At 45.2% G+C, this 23,211-nt stretch overlaps 1 protein-coding gene across 2 annotated transcripts in view; it reads left to right on the top strand.

The window, feature by feature from the left end:
• Positions 1-23,211, top strand: part of TGFA (transforming growth factor alpha) — a 111,185-nt gene that overhangs the window by 69,882 nt on the left and 18,092 nt on the right. Inside the window, exon 3 of one of the 2 annotated variants that reach the window (XM_042981661.1) lies at positions 17,757-17,874. In XM_042981661.1, coding sequence (XP_042837595.1) covers positions 17,757-17,874 — 118 coding nt within the window. Of the gene's footprint in view, positions 1-17,753; positions 17,875-23,211 lie in introns of both variants that reach the window. The other variant, XM_042981660.1, reaches the window with a different exon arrangement.

Genomic DNA, 23,211 nt, shown 5'->3' with positions numbered 1-23,211 from the left:
CAGACAGTGGAAGAAGGCAAATGTGCTCCTGATTTTAAGTAAAAACGCCTGGAGAATCTTTAGACTATAGATGATGGGGCACCTGGGTGGCTCAGTTGGTCAAGCATCAGACTCTTGATGTCAGCTCAGGTCATGCTATCACAGTCTCTGAGATGGAGCCCTGCCTCAGGCTTGCTTGGGATTCTCTCTCCCCCTCTCTCGTTGTCTCCCCCTCACTCGTGTGCACCTGTGCACATGCTCTCCAAATAAATAAATAAGCATTTAAAAAAAAATACAGATGATAAAATTTAATGGTTCTTGGAAGAAAACGCTAGACCAAATTACTGCACCAGAGAATGAATACTTGGGCCCCTGAATGGATCCACCAAAACTGAGTTACAGCAGACTGACTTTATTTCTTTTCTAGCATTATAGGACTGATGAAGGAAATGCTGCTTCCAAGATAATGCTATCAAGAAAATACAACCTGATTTCAGCAAGGCACATGACAAAATCAAAGTGTTCAGTAGGGCAGAATGGAGAAGTGTGAGTTAAAAGGGTGGCTGGTCAGTGAGATGGAACAATGACTGAGACCTCCTTAAATGAATGGGTCCCCAGGCATATCCTTCCTAGGTTCACCTGGGAGCTTTTAGGAAGGGTAGGAAGTTTTTAGCCAGAGTATCCCCAGAAAATGTTCATGATGTATTCCTATTAACCTGGGAGGGGATGTCTGGGGTGTGCCAGTAGTATTTATCTTCCACTCCTGTTGAGAATTTTATGAACAAATGGAAAAGAAGGCCTATACAGCAAATGGGTCACATTTACAGACGATGCAAAGCCCACAGTGATAGCTGGAGTGTTGGATGACAGAATAAAGACTCAAAGAGTAAAAGTATTTTGCTGGCACGGTAGATCAAAGCCAATCAACCAGGTTAAATTGAACAGTGACACACTTAACACTATTTAGGTTAAGAATGATTTAATTAGGGGGAAAGAATGATTTAATTAGGAAGACTATGAGGCCAAGTTTGACAACAGTTTATGTGGAGAAAATCTAGAAGCCTTAATTGACCATGAGCTGATATAACCCAATAGCATTCCAGCACTGCCAGCAAAATTGCTGGAGAATTAAGTTATATTAGTGTAGAAATCAGGTCATGGGAGATGGTATTTCTACTGTAGTCTGTTCCCATAGCGCAGAGCTTTAGAGTATGGGCTCTGGGGTCACACTGCCTGTTTTTAGATTTCCTTTCAGCCTCTTCTAGCTCCATGACCTTGGGCAAGGCCCTAAACTTCTCTGAACCTGTATTCCTCATCTGTAAAATAGGTAGAATAACAGAGCTATGATGTCATAGGTTTTTCTAAGAATTAATCTAGATAAAGGGCGCCTGGGTAGCTCTGTTGGTTAAGCGTCCGACTTCAGCTCGGGTCATGATCTCGCAGTCTGTGAGTTTGAGCCCCGCATCGGGCTCTGTGCTAATGGCTCAGAGCCTGGAGCCTGCTTCGGATTCTGTGTCTCCCTCTATTTCTGTCCCTCTCCCACTCACACTCTGTCTCTGTCTCTCTCTCAAAAATAAACATTAAAAAAATTTTTTTAAAGAATTAATCTAGATGGTACATATAAAACTCTTAGCACAGAGGCCAACCCCTAAAGCATTTAGTCAGTGTTTTTGTTATTGATGTTATTATTGTCATTGTTACCCTGTAGTGGACTATTTTAAGGTGGACACTAAAAAAAAGTCGGAATCTATCCGGAGGTAAAGTGTTTACGGGTTTGCTCGTGTAAAGAGAATTTATAGGAACTTGGAGGGTATATTTGTCATTTATTGCAGTATAACAAATTACTCCAAAATTTAGCAGCTTAAATTGGTAAACATTCATCACACACAGGCTCTGAGAGTCAGGAATTCGGAAGCAGCTTAGCTGGAAGTTCTGATTCAGGGTCTCTTCTGGAGATTGCTGTCAAGATGTCCACTGGGGCCACCCTGTCATCTGAAAGCTTGACTGGAAACCAGATAATGGCTCATTCACATAACTTTTGGGAGGAGCCCTCAGTTTCTTGCTACATGGACCTCTCCTTTGGGCACCCCGGTGATCTCTCAACCAGCTTCCCCAGAGTGAGCCATGAGAAAGAAGGCAAGTGAGTGAGCGTGTGCAAAGAAGAAGTTACAGTGCCTTTTGAGACCTAGCCTCTGAAGTCACTCGCCCTGAGACAGCATGGGAGGGGATATTACAAGGCCATGGACACCAGGAGGTGAGGATCCCAGGAGCCATCTTGGAGGCTGGCCATTACACGGAGTTGATCACCACAAAGATTCAGATTTGGTGGCTGACTGCACCTTGATGAAAGATTTGTTGTTTAGAAGAAGGACGCTTAATCTGTGTGGCTTCCAAGGACAGAATTCAAACCAACGGGCAGAGATATCTTTAGGGCTTTTCTACTTACATCATTTCACTTTTTTTTATTACGAATTTTTAAAAAATATTTATTTTGAGAGAGAGAGAGAGCAGGGGAGGGGCAGAGACAGAGAATCCCAAGCAGACTCTGCAGAGTCACTGAAGAGCCCAATGTGGGGCTTGAACTGACGAACCATGAGATCATGACCTGAGCCGAAATCAAGACTGAGACACTTAACTGACCGAACCACTCAGGCGCCCCTGTATTATTTCACTTTTGATGGAAAAGAACCATTTTGTTGAAATATAAGGTCTTTGTTCCTGAACCAATATGCCCTCAAGAAACTATTAGGAGAGAAAATGACCTTGGCGTTTCTGGACTCCTCTAACATTTCTGCTTTTAAGAACAAAGTTCCAACGTGGCCGGTTTATACTTAGCCTGTGGGGTTTAAACCAGGAATTCGCAACTTTTTATGAGGCAAAGCCTTTAGATGACAGAAGGGGCAGAAACCTGGGCACTGGGTTTTTCTCACTGGGAATCTGGCAGACCTTGAAGAGAGGGGTAGGGATGCAGTTCTGAGAGATATTGACCAGGTAAGGCTCAGGCGTCCAGCAGGGGAAATGGGTCTACTCTCTGAGCATGCCAAAGTTCTTGCTGCCACTTTGCTGGGGATTCCCATTGGGAGACAGATAATCCACTCAGTTTTTAAATAGCATCCAGGAGAAACTTTTTAAGTGGTGGAGGTGGTGAGGTACTATTGTATTAGTCACCCAGTTTGCACATAAGGTAGGAAATGTCTGGCTTCCTGGATAATGCTGGAGAACTTTTATTCCTCCCTTTTCTCATCTGCCCCTGGATGCTCACTGAAGTGAGTGATCAGTGAAATATGAAACTATCCGTACTAGAAGCACTGAAGGATTTCTGTCACTGAGTGTACAGATGGGACCCATTCTGCCCCAGTGCAGCACCCATTCTTCCAGTTGGAAGAGGAGGTGAGGGGATTATCATAAGCAAAATCACATCAAAAGCCCAACCTTGGAAGGCCAGAGCATGGGGAGAAAGGCAGGCCATGTGGCAGTGGGGTTGGGGGAGGTCAGTCTGGATCTTACTGATGCCTCAAGAAAGGACACCAGTGAAGGCCACACCTCATGATGAACCCAGTCAGCTCTCACTCCTGGTACGGCATGGATGCCTGGCAAACAAGAGAAGAAAACAATAAATTCCTTCTTGCCCAAAGAGGAAACTGCTGTGTTTGCTTGGTCTCCTGCTTCTACCCAACAGATTCCTCAGATGTTTGAAGCCAGTACATTTAAACTGTCCCTTTTCTGTCTTTATCCGGAGCCAAAATATTGAGCGGGGCACACAGTCTTTGATGGAACCTACTTTAACTCCCCATCATACTCAACAATGTAGATTTTTGTCTGTAAAAATGATGATGAAAGAAATTACTTGCCAGGTGAAAAGATTCATTATATGAGAACATTATTGAGGAATTTCAGCAACTGTCTGTACTCCTAAGAGATAGGAGAAGGTGTTGGGTAATCTCAAAATGTGTCTTTAGGAGTGAAGTTGACATTACATCTATGAAACCATACCAGAGAGCTGTAAGTAAGAGACATCTGCATACACCTCCATGTTCATTGAAGCATTATTTACAATAGCTAAGACATGGAAGCAACCTAAATGTCATCAGTATGAATGGATGATACACACATACACAGAATGGAATATTATTCAGCCACACAACAAAATGAAAATTGCCGTTTGCAACAACATGGATGGACCTGGAGGGCATTATGCTAAGTGAAATAAATCAGAGAAAAACAAGTGCCATATGATCTTATTTAAATGTGGAATCTAAAAATGGGAAACAACAAGGTCATAGATACAAAGAACAGATTGGTGGTTGCCAGAGGCAGAGATTGTGGAGGATGGGTAAAATGGATAAAGGGGGTCAAAAGGTATAAACTTCCAGTTATAAGATAAGTCATAGGGATGTAGTTTACAGCATGGCAACTGTAGTTAGTACTGTATTTCACACCTGTAAGTTGCTAAGAGAATAGATCTTTAGAGTGCTCATCTCAAGAAAAGAAACTGTAACTATGTATAGTGATGATGTTAGACTTACTCTAGAGCTGATTTTGCAGTACATACATTTCAAATCATTATGTTGTACACCTGAAACTAATATAACAGGTCAGTTATACCTCAATAAAAAGTATTCCCTTTACTTAGGCAAATTATACTGTGTATTAAACGCTAAGAACAGGGGTGCCTGGTTGGCTCAGTCGGTTGAGCGTCCGACTTCATGAGTTCAAGCCCTGTGTCGGGCCCTGTGCTGACAGCTCAGAGCCTGGAGCCTGCTTCAGATTCTGTGTCTCCCTCTCTCTCTGCCCCTCCCCTGCTCATGCTCTTTGTCTCTCACAAATAAATAAATGTTAAAAATTTTTTCTTAAATAAAAACTAAGAACAGTTGGTATAGAAATCTGAAATATATTCAGGTTATTAGTCAAGTAGGTATTAAAAAAAAGAAATGGCCAAAAGAAAAAAGAAAAAAAAGAAATTGCTGCAAGGAGATAAAAAATATGACAACCAATTTTGAATATTCACAGTGGACCAATGAGCAACGAATTGTATATTACAGTAAATCAAATCAGCAAAATTTAAAAATGACCTGGTAAATATCTCCCAGAACTCAGAAGGACAAAAAACCAAAAATCATGACAAACAAATCTAGAAAATAGAACTAGATGCTGCAAGATACAGTATAATAATTCCAAAAGAAGAAGAGAAAGCAAACCAGGGTTGACCTAAAGAAATAATTGCAGAGAACTTTCTCAAGCTGAAAAAGACTTGTTCTTAACGTTAAAACTATTGCTTTCAATGTAATTTAACAATTTGCATTACAAAAAAATAAAATGGTAGAAGGCCTATGGAGTCTACAGATTGTGACTCAAGTTGCCATTCATATGCAAAGCCATGAATCTGGATGGGAACGCAGATGTTCTTAGACATATAATGCTTCATTATGTAGACATACCCTCACATGCCTCCCTTCCTGGAAAAAAATATCCCAGGCAGGCTCTGTGCTGTCAGTGCAGAGCCCGATGTGGGGCTCCAACTCACGAACCCTGAGATCATGACCTGAACTGAAACCGAGAGTCAGACACTTAACTGACTGAGCCACCCAGGTGCCCCATGAACACATATTACTTTTTAAATAACAAACTATAAAACTCTTTGTGCAGTTGCTATAAAAGTTGTTTACATAGAATACACTACCAGTAAAACTAAAGGATGGATAAAAAGCTCCCAGTGATAATGATGAGATATTATCAAGATATTCTGGGTCAGGTAGTCACATATTTTTTCCCCCAGTATTAATTTAAGATTTTGCAAGATATGGAAATTTACTGAAATTATAGGGCATTCACCTTCTGGTTCCTGAAGACTGAAGTTATAGTAGTTATGGTGCTATCCTGCCTTGGTGATTTTTGTCTAAAGGGCTGTGATGTCCCAGGAAATTGACATCAGCTGTGTCATTTGGGTCCAAACAGCTGGGTGCTGTCTGTTGTTGATTGTGGCAGCCCTGCCTTATATTTTGTTTTGTTCTCAGACTTTGACTTGAAGAAGCAACCTTTGCTCCATCCATACTTTGCACAGGTACAAGTGCTGATCTCATAAACATTCAGAGCAAGGATGGGTCACTCCTGGCCCCCAAAAGACTGTTACCACCCTTGTAGAGGTTTGTGAGGGTTGACCTGACCTCTCTATGCTAGAGAACAGACAGGACGTACTTTAAGCTGAAGAGCAAGGGTTTCAAAGTAGAGGTTTCCAATCATGGCCAGATTGACTTCACATCAATTGTAAGACATGTTAGTGTTTGGGTGAAGTTCCCAGAAAGGACAATGGGAGAAGGGAGAAAGGGATATGATCTATTGTGAGGATTTCTTCCTCATCAGAAACTCCATAACCAACCCCCCAGACGCTATTCAGACTTCAGGTTTGGCATTAGAGTAACACTCCCTGCTATAACAGATAAGTCCTGAGTGCTGTTTATGTCGTGCTCATGTCAAAGTCTGTGCAGGTGTTCCTAGCCTTGCAGACTTCTTTCCATGCAGTTAGTCAAGAACCCAGGCTATTTCCATCTAGTGGTTCTTCCCTCCTCCATGCCCTTGGAAGAATTCTCTCCTTCCACCCTCAGCTAGGGAAAGAAAAAGATCTCACAGAGGTTGTTATGGACCAAACCTGGGAAGAGCACACATCACTTCTGCTCACATCCATTGGCCACAATCTGGTCACATGACCATACCTGTCTGCAAGAGAGCTGGGAGATGTAGTCTCCATGTCCAGCAGGGAAAGGAACGCAAGTTTGGGGAAACTCCTGGGAATCTCCGTACTAGTTATTTTCCTTCTTCTCATTCTCTGCCTTCTTCAATAGAACAGTTTCACTGTTGTTGGCTTTCAACTGAAAAAGCAAAACAAAAAGTGTGAGTATATGGGTTAGAAATGGAGTAGATCACGTCGGCCATATTTTTTCTGGTGTTTGTTTATAGTGAGAGCATTTAAGGTTTCTATGCCTAGAGGCCGAGCCTGAACTCAGCCTTTACTACACATCTTTCATCTGAGCATCCTCTGTCTTCTCTAAATGTTTATTTTGTGTCTCCTTCTTCCTTATCCCCTTTTAATGATAAAACGTGAGACAGTAACATGTTTTATGCAGATCCAAATCTAGATTCCTTAAGGCCAGTTTCCTAGAAAGCTGCAGTCCTTTGAGCGAAACAATAAAAAATTGTTTAAATTTTAATCTTTATAGTGTTTTATCTATAGTGTCTATATCTATAGTGTTTTATCTTTATAGTGTTGTATATAAGGTTTTGTTTTGCTTTGTAAATTTATTTTGAGAGGGATCGAGCATGAGTGGGGGAGAGGAGCAGAAGGAGAGGGGAAAGAGAGAATCCCAAGCAGGCTCCATGCTCAGCACAAAACCTGACACAGGGCTCAATCCCATGACCGTGAGATCATGACCTGAGTTCAGGTCAAGAGTCCAGCACTTAACCAACTGAACCACCCAGACACCCCAAGGTTTTAATTTTAAATAATGTTTATTTTCAAACTCAAATGTTTATAAAATTTGGAAAATTATAAAAGAAAATGCCCATAAATACCACCACTCCCTTAAAATCTAGGCATCTTCCCTCTGGAATATAATCTTGATCAGAGGGCTTTTTATCTAAGGGCAACCAAATATCATCGCTGTAACACCAGGATGAAAAAAGAAGAGTCACATTTTTGCCATGGGACAAATTCCCAGCCACTAATTCACATCTGTGTTTTTAAGGCTCTTGAGCTTTGCCTTAAATTTACCTCTGGATGCCTCAATTTCCTCACTTAAAATGAAGAGTATCCTTCGTCCACCCAGACTACATCTACAGACTGTAAATGAAAAAGGCATCTGTCAAAAGTTCTGAGGGAATAGAATGTTCTAGAAAAATAATCATCCCAGTAATACTTGTATGTATTCAGTGTGGAGGGTTTGAAGGGATTATGGTTCAAAGACTCAACAAGAGGAAGCATTTTTTCCTAAGGGTGGATTGAGGATTTCCTGCCAACCACTTTACCTAACAATTTTGATATTAATAAAGAGGAGAACAGAGACACACAGAGACTGTAAAGCCAGGTAGCCCTGGGCTCCAACGGGGCTGTTCCTTCAACAAAGCCAAAACAGAAATCCCCATCCAGCAGGACTCGGCTCTAGTTCCCAGAGCCATTCACGTTTTGGTTCAAAGCTGGCCGATGAGAGCCAAACCTAGATATCCTTGTTTGCTTTGTAAATGGAAATTTGAAATGAAGTTTCAGATGCTGGTTGACACCCAAGAGGATGTAATTAGAATAAGGGGCTTTCTGGTTTGCAGATATGAAAGATATGATCTATCTCTCTGAAATCAAATTATTAAGTAATAAGAGAGATGAGAGGTTTGGTTTTCAGTCTTCAAAGCAAAATCATGACCTGCAATTTTCTTAATTGATTTTTTGCTGAAAATTACTAAGGCCAAGGTAGGGAGAGAAGGAGCAACCTACGGGCTGGAGAAACAGGATGATGAAGAGGAAGAGGAACTCAGTGGGAGGGGTAATCTTCTGTGTCAGGTGTATCCCCCTTCTATTTCCATCTCATTTTAATCTATAATGGGTCTAGATTGCAGTCTGGGGACAATTTGGGGCATCTCACACATATGTCTCCCTTCCTCGTGCCCTTTAGGGGAGGAAGAAGTGTTACTGGGGGCATCTGGGTGCAAGTCAGAGGCCATGTTGAAATATGCATGCTGGGCATAATTAGAGGAGTATACAAACTCTGGATCTAGCCTGTACTTCACATGACTACGCTGAGATTGTGTTTTTGATTCCTAAAGCCTCTTTGCTAATTAAAGCCATTTCGCCGGGGAACTTTTAGCTCTTTACTTCTAAAATGGTCCTGAGGATTTCATGTCTCGTGGTAATTCCTGATTTGTTTATTCATCAAATAGAAGAGTTGTCTTAACTACAGAAGGTGCCCTTAAGGATTTCTTAACCTCAATTTATTCATATTCTCTCTCTCTCTCTCTCTCTCTCTCTCTCTCTCTCTCACACACACACACACACACACACACACACACACACCCTCTGAAGTGACAGTGTGGTATATTACAGCAAGAGCTTTAGAGACAGCCGCCCATGAGTTCTGGTTTCAGCTCTGCCATTTGCTAACTTAGCATCATTGAACAAGCTTTACCTCCTTCATCTTCATTTTCCTCATCGATAAAATGGGACTTGTGAGGATTAAATGGAATTCTCTATATACAATGCTAGGCATAGTGCTTGCAGTTATAGACAATTTATTAGTAGTAGCTAGTATTAATAATAAGTCATCATTAGCATCATCAAAATCCAACCTCAGAAAATCCACACTGAGTTAAAAACTCCAAGCCCAGGTACTTTAGGTGGGATATGAACCTAGCAAAGTATTCTGTGTTCATGTTGTCTTTTCTCTTCTGTGTTGGACTAGGAAAAGGTGATACAGGTTCTGCCTTCTATAGAAGCACAAACAGGATGAACCTCACTGGGGTCAAATACCACCTGTGACTTTTCTCAGAATGTATATGCTTTCCCATCTCTCCCTCTCCCTCTCCCCCCCCCCCACACACACGTGTCTTGTGTTACTAAAAACCAGTATCTTTGTGGGAAAGTGGAAAATACGTCCTCTACTTTTTTATTGATACCCTTCTGTGAATTCAGTTCCATCACATCTGATGCCCCCCTTGGATTTTACCCAAAGAGAGAAATGATCACAGAGGGAATTGAATTAGCTCAAATGTTCCCTTAGGAACTTCCCCCCCCCACCCCCCCACCCCCACCCCCCCCCCCCCCCGCCCAGCATCTTGTTTAAAGCTGCAAAAGCAATTCAAGAGTCCGTTGTAACTCTGCTCTGAGCCAGAAGGCTCCCAGTCTTTTCGGCATGAGCACCACCTAGCCCAGAGGTTGGGGCTGTGGTGGGGGTGTACTTTGTGAGGGGGCTGAGTACCATCCTGTGAATCAGCCCCCACCCTACTGCCAGCTGTTCCTCGGTTAACCATAGTCTGTGGACGTATAGAAATCTCTTTTGCATCTGTGTTTCTCAGCCACTGCTCTCTTGTGGGAATAATAAGTTCCATATGTGTAGTTTCCCACTCTTCCCCAAAATAAAGTAATGCTTCTTCTTGTTTCTCCTAAAAGTGCCCCTTTCTGATTACCAGAAGCTGCCTAACAAGTGTTCTCCTTCCTCACTGCCTCATGATTTGTAGACTTAGATTGTGTGCCTTCCCAGCATTCTTCCTGGACCTGAATAGTGTCTAATTTTCTGCAGCTCTGCATTCTCTTAACATCAGAAAGAACAGAGATAAAATTACAATTCTAGTACCTTCTAGCACTTTCTAGCTATATGTCCATTGGCAAGGTTATCTAAACCTTGAGGCTAGTAATGCTTACACCATAGGGTGGTTGGAGCTTTAAAGAGATGATGCTGTGTCTATTCCGTTGAGTGGGGTGGAGGGGTGGGTAGGGTCTAAAGCCGGTTTAAGAAAGCCAAGTAGGGTTAAAATGAGCCAGTTTGGGAAATGATTACTGAAGAATCAGTAAATCTGGGTTCAGGGATCGTGTTATAGGAAAAATCTGTATCTTTTAGATATAGGAGTTACTTTCAGGAAGTTGAGAATCTTGGGGAGGGGGATGGTAATGGCAAAAATGGCACTGCCTTCCATCCCCCACCCCTTCCCCCCACACACACCTCATCAAGTGGAGTGGGGGGAGGAACCTCAGCACTACTTACGGTGACTTTTTTCTTTTGTTGCTTAATTAAAATGAATGTCCCTTCTCTCTTAAGTGACAGTCCTCTGAAGCCAAACTGTCTTCCAGTTGCTTTACATCTGTTTTTAAGGTATTCACTGCCTTGGTTTTAATAGTGAATGAGCTGGATGATTATATTTATCTCATCCTACACACACATCCCCAAAACCGCAAAACTGATCCCCTCACCGGTCAGTAGTGCTGGAGAGTAAGCTGTGTTCTACTCCCGTGAGCGTGACTGGGATTTCTTTTCTGCGCTCTCCTGGTTTCTACTGCTGGTCTGAAAGCTGCCCCCTTGTTCTGCCCACTCACAGGGCCTGAGGAAATGTCCGTACTGATTCTCTTTCTTAGCGGGCATTCCTCTCTGTGGTAAAGGTCAGCAGCGTTGCCACACTTGAGACTGACCATGCTTTCCGTCTTCAGGATCCCTTATAAATCTTCTCAGAGTTTTTATTCTCACCCCTCAAACACCCAGGAGCCAGAGTTTCTCCTCACCAGTCTGTACCTGGAGAGGCACCTGGGTTCCATACCACTGATTTCTCTAAGCCCTGGCTTAGCACTCCTGCCACCCTGCATGTAAGCCTCTGCACCAGCCTTTCCTTCCCACGCACGCTAACTCTGTAGGGTCATTCATTGCTTCATGTGAGCTTGGAATGTCATTCCTGTAAAATGGGCCTGATGGTGGCCTGAAGCAAGCCTCCCCCGTCCGAGAACTGAGCCTAGAACCGTGTGCGACTCTCGCCTGGCACCTGGGAGCATCAGACTGCAGGTCTCACGTGCATACACTCCCCCAGCTTCACCAGGGGCTGCTTGCCGACTCCCATCTTCATTAAATTAATCTCCTGCCTTTTCTCCTAGACATTCCAGAAGCATTAGTTGGTTTTGCCATTGTAGTGTCTGAAGAGAAAATATTTAGTCCCAGGTCAAAAACCTTGGCTGCAAGTTCCTACTAAAAAGCCAGGCGTCGTTATTAAATTGTCACAAAGTTAGCCGTGATATTCGAGGAAGTGATGAAATGGCTATAAATGATGTAAGCTTTGCAGAGGGCAAGTGTGTCCGCAACTTCTGACATCTGGAGGAGAGAGTGAGGAGCAGCCGCTTCGGCCGGCTCCCCCTGGCCAGCCCAGAAAGCCCAATTAGGACTGCTTTGAAAGGGGTGTGATTGTACTTGGTGATGTGGATGCTGCTCTTCGGGGAACCGTCCAGATGGCTACCACCCCCGCCCTTCTGAGCCGGAGAGACCCCTCCTGTGAACTGAATCCCTGGTTTCCATGCCCCTCGATTGCTCTTCCAGACCCTCTTCCCGTGAGTGGAGCTGGGCTCCAGGCCCTATTAGCGGGCCTGTGGTCTCTGGGCAAAGCTATCACAGCTTCCCTGGAGAACAGTGGTGTCTGCAAGATGTCCATTTGCTTAACAGGTCGGAGAGGCCTCTCGTAAATTTCAGAGCAACAGGAACCCAGCAGCTTTGAAATTCCAGCTATGGATGGGCTCAGTATGAGGTCTGTTCTGAAAACTGGAGCATTTGGTTTTCCGATCAGCCCTGAGTACTAATCAGGCTCGGGGCCTGGAGGCAAACACAGGGTCCAGAGCCCTGGGGAGTGCAGCCAGCTGGGTCTCCCCTCTGCCTGGACTTCTGGGGGGCCCTCCTTGGAGTTGCTTGTCAGCCTTCACTGCCTTCCTTTCTTAAGTGGGAGGTTTTCTACATTTTAAGTATCTAGGCCTTTCCTTCCTTCTCTTGATATTTCTTTGAGTTTTCAGAAAGAAGAGAAAGAAGAATTAAGAGGGTACGGTGCAAGAGAGTGGAGGAAGGTAGAGAAAGGAGGAGGGGAGAGAGAAAGATAAGGAGGAAGGGAAAAAGAGAGACTCATTCTCTGGGATGATGCTGGGAATTTGGAGGTTTCCTAGTAAAGCTCATTTTTACTTAAATTACTGAGCAAATCCTCCACCTATTGCTACCTACCCTGCCTAGTTTGGAGAGGTGATCTATGAACACCACCAGCGCACAGTCAGAAAGTGGTAAGCCCTCTTCTCCCCTCCCCAACCTCCCACAGACTCCCTTTCCTCCTGAACCTTGGGGAAGCTTTGAACATCAGTAGGAACAGTCTTGTCTGTCTGGCCTGACCGTGCTGCAGTATTGGGGTTTTCCCTGCCGATTCTGGCAGTATCTGAGGCAATCATCTTTAGAAGCCCTGGAACGTGGTGTGCCTCGGTGGCCAGTCAAGTATCCGACTTCAGCTCCCGTCATGATCTCGCGGTTTGTGAGCTCGAGCCCCGCGTCAGGCACAGAACCTGCTTCAGATTCTATGTCTCCCTCTCTCTCTCTCTGCCCCTCCCCTGCACTCACTCTGTCTCTGTCTCTCTCTCTCTCAAAACTTAATAAACATTAAAAAAATAAATAAAAAATCTTTCGAAGCCCTGGAACAAGAACAGTCACTGCCCCTCACCGTGGCTTCACACTTTGCATGTGCCTTTTAGGCACATGAGCCCCGGAGGGCCACACATCACCCCTAGGGCCAGACGTGCCCAGTGCCTGCCTCCATTCTGTGGCTGGCTCGCACCAAGATGGCTCCGTGAAAGCTCAGGGCTACAGTGTGGCTCACCCTTGGGGACCATTGTTTGATTCTCTTCTCAAGTGCAGGTCACGTCCCCCAAAGCTGCCAAGAGTACACTAGAAACAGGACCTGCCCTACGCATTACACACATTGAACTTCTTGGGGTCAGGGACCAGGACTTCACCCTGTGCACATTCTTGGACTAAATGCTCACTTTTAAGATGTTTGTGATTATATCAAGGGGAAAAAATGCAAGTAACAGAAGGAAACCGTAATTTTACATGAGTGCACATGTGCACTGTGTACTGACGTAGTTCTCTAAGTGGTGGATAAAAATGGGTTTTATTCTCTAAGGTGCTTTTGTTTAATTTTATGTTGGCATTTACAAAAGGGTTTCTACAGTGATGTATCGCTTTTATGATCAGGAAAAAGGTTTTAAAAATAAACATTGTTTGGGCCGCCCGGGTGGCTCAGTCGGTTAAGCGTCTGACTTCGGATCAGGTCACGATCTTGCGGTTTACGAGTTTGAACCTGCGTTGGGCTCTACAAACATTTTTTCAAAAATAAATAAACAAACAAATAAACATCATTTTAATGATCTGGCATTGTTTAGGTGACTGGCATCGAGCTCCCTTGGCACCTCACTGCCTTGGGCCAAGTCAGGAAGGTGGGATTATGGAAGGCCAGGGCCCGGGTTCTACATCAGACTCCTATCCTCATCCTGGTCTCTGACCGCAGACAGCAAAACCAGTGTGCGTTAGCTGCCATCCCCATGACGGTGGCAGGGAGCTTCCTCATTGCCTGGGCTTTGGCTTCTTAGTGAGCTGGGTGACCCAGGGAGGGTTTACACTGGCGGATGCCTCTGTATGGTCTCCAGGAAATCCAGGAGGATATTGTCCACGGTAACACATAAAAGCCTCTTCAAAAGGGGGCGTCTGGGTGGCTCAGTCAGTTGAGCGTCCGACTTCAGCTCAGGTCATGATCTCACGGTCTGTGGGTTCGAGCCCCGCGTCGGGCTCTGTGCTCACAGCTCAGAGCCTGGAGCCTGCTTCTGATCCTGTGTCTCCCTCTCTCTCTGCCCCTCCCCCACTCTCACTTTGTCTCACTCTGTCTCTCAAAAATAAATAAAGGTAAAAAAAAAATTTTTTTTTTAAATCCTCTTCAAGGGCAGCCACAAATAAAAGTTGCTCTGTGACCATAGACTCGGGCAAAGCTGAGCCTGTCCTGCATGTGCAAAACAAGTGCATTTACATCTACTGGCCCATGTGCACCCTTGCATAGACTGTGCTGGGAGACATAGGGCTCCATTTGCCACTCAGCTTCAGCACATACATGTGTCCTAATGTGTGTCATGTACTAACCAGATACAAACTTCTTTGCTCTTTTCCACCCCATCTTATTTTTCTTTGTCCTCATCTCTCCTTCCCTTTCGCACTGCCCGTCTCGGTCTCCCTCGGTTCCTCTCTTTCCCCCCTCTCCTCCCCTTCTCTGCCTCTGTCTGTCTCTCTCACACACACACGCCTTTCCCATTTTCATTCCCTTTTTATGGTATCTATTTTTATAAAGATTCCTTGAGTCATTTATGAGATGAGGCAAAATATCCATAAATACAGGCTGAATGAGATCATGGCATTGGGTCTCCTCCTTACCAATCAGTTTTGGAGAGTAGTTCTCCCAAAGACAGATCCAGAGTTCTTCTGGTAGTTTGTATCTATTGACCTGACACTTTGCTACAAAGACTGTTAGCAGATCTCGAGTTTTAGTGTCATTTATATTTTGAAGAGCTGACAGATGACCAGCTCCAAAAAGGGTCCCTTTCAAGACCCCCGATGTATCATGTGTGATACAAGCCTGTGTCTCAGCCTGTGCCTAGCAGAATCACCTGAAGGGCACAGGTACTCTCTATCAATTCTATCCCAGTAAACCTGACTTTTGAAAAAAATCACCCAGAGAGCTTGTCACACAGATTCCTGGGCACCATCCCCAAGACCCTAATTCAGTATGTCTAGGGTGTGGACTGTGAAGTTGGCTTTCTGACGAACTCCAGGGGATGTAAAGCTGCTGGTCCACAGACCACGTATGAAGAGCCCAACTCTGAGCCCTGACGGGGGACTCCCACTAGCCACTTGGAGGTAGTCTTCTAAATGGCCTTTTGTGGAGCTTATCAAAAGCCTTTTTCAGGGTCTACATCCAATTAGATTCACTAGCCCTTCATCATTCTGTATTTGCTCCTCGACAAGTTTGATGAACACAGAGAAGCCAGTTATGAGAACCGCAGCAGATCTTTCCAGCCTCAACATCCCAGTGTCCACTGTCAGCCAGTGACCAAGCCCGTTCATCGACTACCCAGGCCTGGGACTCATAGGTAACTGTAACCAGCAGAGGCACTTGGAGCACATGTCCTGGAGGCGGCTGCTAGACAGGGACAGCAAGACTGGCCAGCAGCTCTGGGTCGACATCTCCACCTGGCTCTGGGCATCTCTGCCTGTCCTCACACGTGAAAGTACATAAGGACGCTTGGACTTTTAGTTACACTACGCTGGATTTATGGCAGCAGGGAGAGATTATATACAGTAATGGTCTTACCGCATATGGAGGTTCTTTAGCATCTTGGGACTATCAGTGATCATGACAGAAGAGCAGCAGCTGAATGATATGTACCAGACGATTGGTTGAGTACAGTACTGAGCAACTTTTGCCTAGTTCAGCCCTCAGAGCCACCCAGGAAGCAGGTGGACTCCCCATGGCAGAAGCAGGCTAAAAAAGCTCAAGTAGTCCTTCATCCAGGTGGCAGGGGCAGGATTCGAACCCCTCTCTGCTTAACCCCATGTTCATAGCCACTAAGCATTCTCTCACCTTCTGCATCAAGGAATCTTGAGTTTTCACCCTCTGCTTTTTCTACTGGAATTATGAGATTTCCAAATATGATACTTCTGGAAGCAATTCCTGGAGAGATAGCAATGTGGTTTTAATATTTAGTGGTAGTCTAAAACCCCACAATAAGAAATGGACTGCCTTTTCTCAAAGAGCAAGAGTTCTAAGAACATGTTTTTGCCAAGATAGATAGATAGATAGATAGATAGATAGATAGATAGATAGATAAGTGGGAAGGGCACCTGGGTGGCTCAGTCAGTTAAGTGTCTGACTCTTGACTTTGGCTCAGGTCATGATCTTGTAGTTCGTGAGATTGAGCCCTGCATCAGGGTCTGTGAGAGCCTGCTTGAGATTCTCTCCCTCCCTCCCTCCCTCCCTCCCTCCCTCCCTCCCTCTGCCCCTCCCCTGCTCACCCACACACTCTCTCTCTCTAAATATATATATATATACATACATATATGTATGTATATATATATATGTATGTATATATATATATGTATATGTATATATACACACACGCATATATATATACATATATATATATGTATATATATAAGTGAGGAAGACTCACTCCCCAAAACACAAACATAAGAGGACCTTTTGAAAGAAGCAGTGGCAACTGCATCTATCATGCCATTGTAAACTAGCTACCTACTGTTCTCAAGTGTTATTTGGACAAAACAGGGCTATTGGAGTCTAATAAAGTAAGCCATAGTGAGGCCCTTAGGGTGGTCAGTGGCTGGCTGTTTTTATTCCTATCTGAAAGCCAAGGAGGGAAAACCCTGAGAGGTTTGGTGACACCCCAAGCTCTTAGGAGTTATAGGTGCGAGAGCTGCAATGGGGACCCATCCCTGCCCCCCACTCCACTGCCTTTCCCGCCCACTCCCAGCTTTTCCAGTACTGTCTATGCTGCTCCCAGATGGATTTCTGGGCTTTAAGTCCTCTTCGTGGCAGCATCCCTCCCAATCACCCTGCCCCAGAGAAGCTCTTGCTACCATTTTTATGTATAGCTTTCCCAGACTTCTTTGGATCTAAATTTCTGTTTATTTAAGTAGAATCCTATACAGACCACATTGGAAATGTACCTAATTTCACTTACAATAATATGTCATGAACACCTTTTTGTATCATGAACCGTTCTTCCTCAGCATCAATTTAATGGTTATTTAGAACTCCTCTGTAACTACGTTCTAGTTTCTTGTCTTTAAAACAGAGTTTCATGAAGCCTATCTTAAGAGAATGATCACAGTCACTTTACAAAAGTAAAATTAGGTCACGCAGGTAATAGGTTTTAAACGCGCTGGTAGCTAAAACTGCTCTGGTATCTCTGAATAGCACTGAATCTTTTGGAGAGATTGTTCTGTTTTCTACGAAGATAAGTAAATAATAAAGCCCCGCTGGAAAGCACGTGACACAGATGTCTCTGGTCCTGGACTAGTTGTTAGAAAGTGAAGGAGAGCTGACCAGGAAATGCTGGTAGGGACCAGAAATCCCAGCCATCAGGGTTCCTCTGCAACTTGATCAGTGAGGTAGGGACCTGTGGGTGTGTCTGGCTAATCCAGATCTGAGCCAAATGTCTTTTCTTTCCCCAGCAGACCCGCCTGTGGCCGCAGCTGTGGTGTCCCATTTTAATGACTGCCCAGATTCCCACAGTCAGTTCTGCTTCCATGGAACCTGCAGATTTTTGGTGCAGGAAGACAAGCCAGCATGTGTGTAAGTGTTCCCTGGTATCCTGGGGTCCTGGGGCTGGAGGCGTCCCAGCAACCAATTAAAGGGACATTAACTTCCATAAGGCATGCCTGAGACCCCTGAGGCTGGGCATGTTGGAGGATCAGAAAACAGGCTGAGGGACACCTGCTTCAAACCCAGCTGGCTGGTGCGCCTGGGTGGTTCAGCGGGTTCAGTGGGTTAAGCGTCCGACTCTTGCTTTCAGCTCAGGTCATGATCTCAGGGTTTGTGGGATCGAGCCCCGAGCTGGGCTCTGCGCTGACAGTGTGGAGGCTGCTTGGGATTCTCTCTCTCCCTCGTCCTCTCTATCTCTCTCTGCCCCTCCCCCCCTCAATAAATAAATAAACATTTTTTAAAAATAATAAAACAGGTTAAACATTCAGGTTCCAGGGCCCTCGCCCAAGCCACTGAGGCATAACCGCTAGGGGTTGGAGCCTGGAAATCTGCATTTTCAACAAGCACCTCAGGTCACTCTTGGGTTCAGCAAAATCTGAAAATTCCTGGATTCAGGTTTAATTCACCAGTTAGAATTTCTGGAGGGCAAGGCACTGGGTTGGATCCCTCCGAGTAGCAAGTCTCCAAAAAGAGGTCTTTGCCCTCCAGCATCTTTACAGCACAGCTAATAAAATAAGCTGGAAGTGCCTGCAAACGGTTAGTGTACATAAGTGGTAACAGAACAAAGAACAGCTTGGAAATAAAGATGCCTGCCAGGGCACGGTGGTTTCCACACCAGGGAGAGCATGAGCCCCCTGGGGCTTCTGAAAGTATGGCTGAGCCCCAACCCAACCCACTGAATCGTAATCTCTAGGAAGGGGACCCGGGAGTCACGTTAGTTAAGAGCCACCAGGGACCGCCGTGGTCAGCCAGGCTGGACAGAAAGGCACTTTGGGAGAAACTCCCCAGAGCAGGTGTTAGGGTTTGCCTAGTGGGGAGAGCAGAGAGGTTATTCCAGACCCAGAGTGTTGAAGGACCTGCTGTTATAGGCTACCTTTTGTGGCTACAGCAGGAGGAGACAAGACTGGAGACAAATTGGAGGCCAGAGCCTATTGGAAGTGAGCCTTCCTTCTCTAGGCAGTGGGAGCCATGTTGGTTTTAAAAAGGGATGTTTTGAGACAATCTGTGCAGGGGCGCCTGGGTGGCTTGGTCGGTTAAGCGTCCAACTTCGGCTCAGGTCATTATCTCACAGTCCGTGAGTTCGAGCCCCGCGTCGGGCTCTGTGCTGACAGCTCCGAGCCTGGAGCCTGTTTCAGATTCTGTGTCTCCCTCTCTCTCTGCCCCTCCCCTGTTCATGCTCTGTCTCTCTCTGTCTCAAAAATAAATAAAAACGTTAAAAAAATAAAAATAAAAATCTGTGCATAGTAGAAAACTATTAGGTGGCCCCCTACTCACCCTTGGCACTATTGACTTTGGGGCTGGATAAGTCTTTGCTGTTGGAGTTCTCCTGTTAGCATCCCTGGCCTCTACCCACTAGGTGCCAGTAGCACTGCCATCTCACAGTCTCCAGATTGCCACATGTCCCCTAGGAGATGGGAGGGGACCTCCACCCCCATTAAAAACCACCCATCTATATGAAGTTGCCATTTTTATAGGTCACAAATGCTGGAAAGGCAGCAATTCCATTTGGTTCAACTTAATAGCACCAGTAAGTAATAGTAAATGTGAATAAAAGCTGGCATTTATTGAGCTTTTGCTTCATGCCAGACTTCCAGGCATTCGCCATATGTTAACTCATGTAATCCTCATAATGACCCCATGAGTTAGGCACAGAGAGGTTGTGCCCAGGTCGCATAGCAGAGCTCATGTTCAGACTCAGATAATCTGGCTCCTGAAGCTGAGTTCTTAACTATGATGCTAAGGGTATCTGATGCTTTAGCCCGGGAGAGATTGTGGGTCCAGAGAGCTGCCACAGTAAAGTGGTGGGCTGGACATTCCTCTTCCTGAGATGCAGCTGTATGAACATGGACAGGCCCCTCAGGTGGCTCTGAGACTCACCTGGAGAAGCATGCCAGCTACCTTCCTCCAGACAGGACTGTGGGAGGCCCCCAGGTCTTGTCCCCAGAGCTTGAGCCCTCCCTACCCTGTAAACGCAAAGCACAGTGATGATGACAGTCAATCATTATTCATGATCATTTTTATTCAAATACACATAGGGGGCCCTGAGGGACTTTTTGTTAGTAGCCAAGTCATTGTGGAAAAACACTAGCCCTGAAGGGAAGTTTTACCTCTGGCCCAGACATCAGGAAGCCCCCCAGTGCAGCAGGCAGAAGGCATTTGACCCTCCAGCAGTGCCCAGTGCACCCGTCTAGAGGTGGGGAGGATCCTCTTTGAAGAAAGAGGGCAAATCTTTGCCGAGTTCTGACCAAATGTGTGTCAGTTTAGTTTTCCTTCCTCGGGTGCCTTCCCCACCAGATGAGAGTCTGGTATAAACTTTTTGAGAGTGGGCAACCTCAAGCCTGGGTCATCAGATGAGTCAAAACAACAACCTCATCTGTGGCTGAGACCCCCAGCAGCTGGCCGAAGCCCTCTGAAAGCACGGGAGGGGCAAGTGCTTTTCTTAGCCTCTTCAGTCTGTGCCCCAAGCCCCGCTCTTGGCTCAGGGAGGTGACTGTCCATCACATTTACACACCATTGCATTTTGATAATCAGGATGACCGGCTGTCCCTCCCCCCATCCACATTATAAATATTTCTATTAATAATCAGCTTTCAATAAAAACTGCAGCTATGTGCCAGTCATGGTTCCCAGCACTCTATATACAGTGACTCATGGAGTCCTCACAACTCCATCCTCAAGTGGGAATTCTTGTTGTAGAAATGAGAAAACTGAGTCGGCTCACAGGAGCAGTTTTCCCAGAGTCCCAGAGCGAGTTAATGGTAGAGCATGGGATTCAGGCTGATCAATTCCACCTACCAAGCCCATGTTCTCAGCCACTGCCCCAGAGGGCACTCTGTCTCAGCCTTAAAAAGTTCACCTCTGTTACAAAAAAATAAATAAGTACAAGTTCACCTCTGTTAAAAAAAAAAAAAAAGGACAGCAGGTCCAAAATGGAGTCTCTTGTGCTAAGTCCACATCACCAAACCAAAACTTAATACCTAACCTAATTGCAGTTTCAGCCTTCACCAGAAATGTGCTTAGCTAGTCAGGCTGGAATTTCCTGGTGTGCTCTAGTGAGGTAATTCACCTGATAGACCCCTTCTGTCCCCCAAAGAAAGATGAGGTCATCCACTCTTTCCCTGTCCCTGCCCCCTCCTGCTTATACAAGTCTTCCATCTCATACAGCTCCTTGGAGCTCCTTTCTAATTTGATCTTAAAATTTACAAAGTTGGGGGCACCTGGGTGGCTCAATCGGTTAAGCGTCCAACTTCGGCTCAGATCAAGATCTCATGAGTTCATGAGTTCGAGCCCTGTGCCAGGCTCTGTGCTGACAGCTCGGAGCCTGGAGCCTGCTTCAGATTCTGTCTCCCTCTCTCTCTGCCTCTCCCCCACTCACACTCTGTCTCTCAAAAAATAAACATTAAAAAAAATTTTATAAAATGTACTCAGTTGAATTTTGTTTTTTAACACCTCAAATAACTAAGCTCTTTTGTTTCCAAGAACGGTGTTGGCATCTTTCCCCAGCATGTGAAGAGAAAGGTCAAGGTCATTCTCAGGTTCTTTGCTCTGACCACAGACTTAAAGTCCTTTCTGTGGGCTGAGTGCAGGGTCTCTGGAAACAGCTGGGCCATCCTTGTGGTTTGGAAAAGCTGACCATATGTGGGGACGCACAGCAATGCAAGCAATTACCACCTCTTTACCTCAGTTTCCCCGCTGGATCTTGGCAGTCCAGGGGGTGGTATTCAGCCAACAGATAAGTTTTACATAGTGGTAGGTGATGATCTGCGTTGTTCTTTGGTAGTTTTAGTTAGCTGTCAGGATTTTAGAAGTCAGGTTTCACTCTCCAGACGGATGCCCAGCCCTCTCGAATAGGCAGCATCAGGCCTGAACTCCCAAATGTTCCATGTGGCTGGAACACAGGTGCACCTGCCCCACCATCCCCAGACAGGGCTTGCCCTCTCCGCTTCTCATTTCCACCTCTCTCTCCCCTGTTCCCCAACACTGAAGCAGATGTCAGCCCCTGATCATTCCGCTGCCACTTCTGCTCTCCTCACACCAGCCCACTTTGCTCACTTCTGCCATGTGAGCTTGTAAGCTTGGTGAGGACAGGACCACACCTTATGCCCTTTGTATTTACAGCGCCTAGAAGAATGCGATAATTAATTAATTCCCACTGGACCAGAAACTCTGAGTCCATGCAGAGAAAGCAGAACATTCTGTTCTCACTCTTAGGAACCACCCCAGATTTGGGTCACTGACATTCTGGTCAATTTATTGACATTCTGGTCAATAAAACCAACATACCTTGAGGTAAGGCCACTATCTGTCAAGGCCATATAAAGAAAACCCACAGTGACCCAAGACTATGGTCTCAAAAGAGGGAGCGCTTTCTAAAATACTGTCACGCCAAAGCTTTGTTTTTTATAAGAACAATAGTCTTTAGGTTTTCGGAAAACCTAAATAAAATGACACATCACACTAAATAAAATATGAGGTGAAGAAAAAAAGTTAAAACAAATAACTAGTCAGAAATAGCCAAAGGTAGTGAACAGAATCCTTAAACATTTATGTTTCCGATGAACCCTCAATTTTATTTTGTGTCTTCCTTTAGTTAATTCTCACTAGAACCCAATTACATCAGGAAACAAATGGGAGAAGGATTGCCAAAGATCATAAAGCCATAGAAATGCAGGGTTAGGACTTGCACACCGTTTTTCCCCTGAGGCCAATTCAGCACACTGTTGGTCTGCTGCCTGCAGAAGCCTTCAAACAAAGGAAAACAGTTGAAGGAAGACACCCAGAAAAGTTCCAGTGTCGTCAGCCAGTGGCAACCAGTTAGAAGTTTCTCACCTGTCCAAAATGCTCTTCAGTGATTGAACTCCCTGACTTAACTTTCCCACAGCAAAGTGTGAAAACAAATTGCTGAGCCAAGGAAAACATCTCGCATGGCCCTGGCCACAGTACATTCTAGAGCCAAACATCCACAGAGAAGTGAGTGCCATCAGTGTGCCAGCAGGCTGCGATGTGACTAAGGATGTATCCCCCCACCCCGCACCAACCCCACCAAGGGTTTGGTGCTTGAGTGACTCGACCTAGATCTTGTTTCATCTCGACGGCTGCCAGATGGTGGGGTAGAGGGGTTAAGAAGTTACGACATTTGGGCACCTGGCCGGCTCTGTCCATAGAGCATGTGACTCTTGATCTCAGAGTCATGGGTTCAGGCCTCAC

This window comes from Panthera tigris, chromosome A3, assembly GCF_018350195.1.
Source record: "Panthera tigris isolate Pti1 chromosome A3, P.tigris_Pti1_mat1.1, whole genome shotgun sequence".
Classification (NCBI taxonomy): domain Eukaryota; kingdom Metazoa; phylum Chordata; class Mammalia; order Carnivora; family Felidae; genus Panthera; species Panthera tigris.
This window is presented reverse-complemented; position numbering and strand designations above follow the sequence as displayed.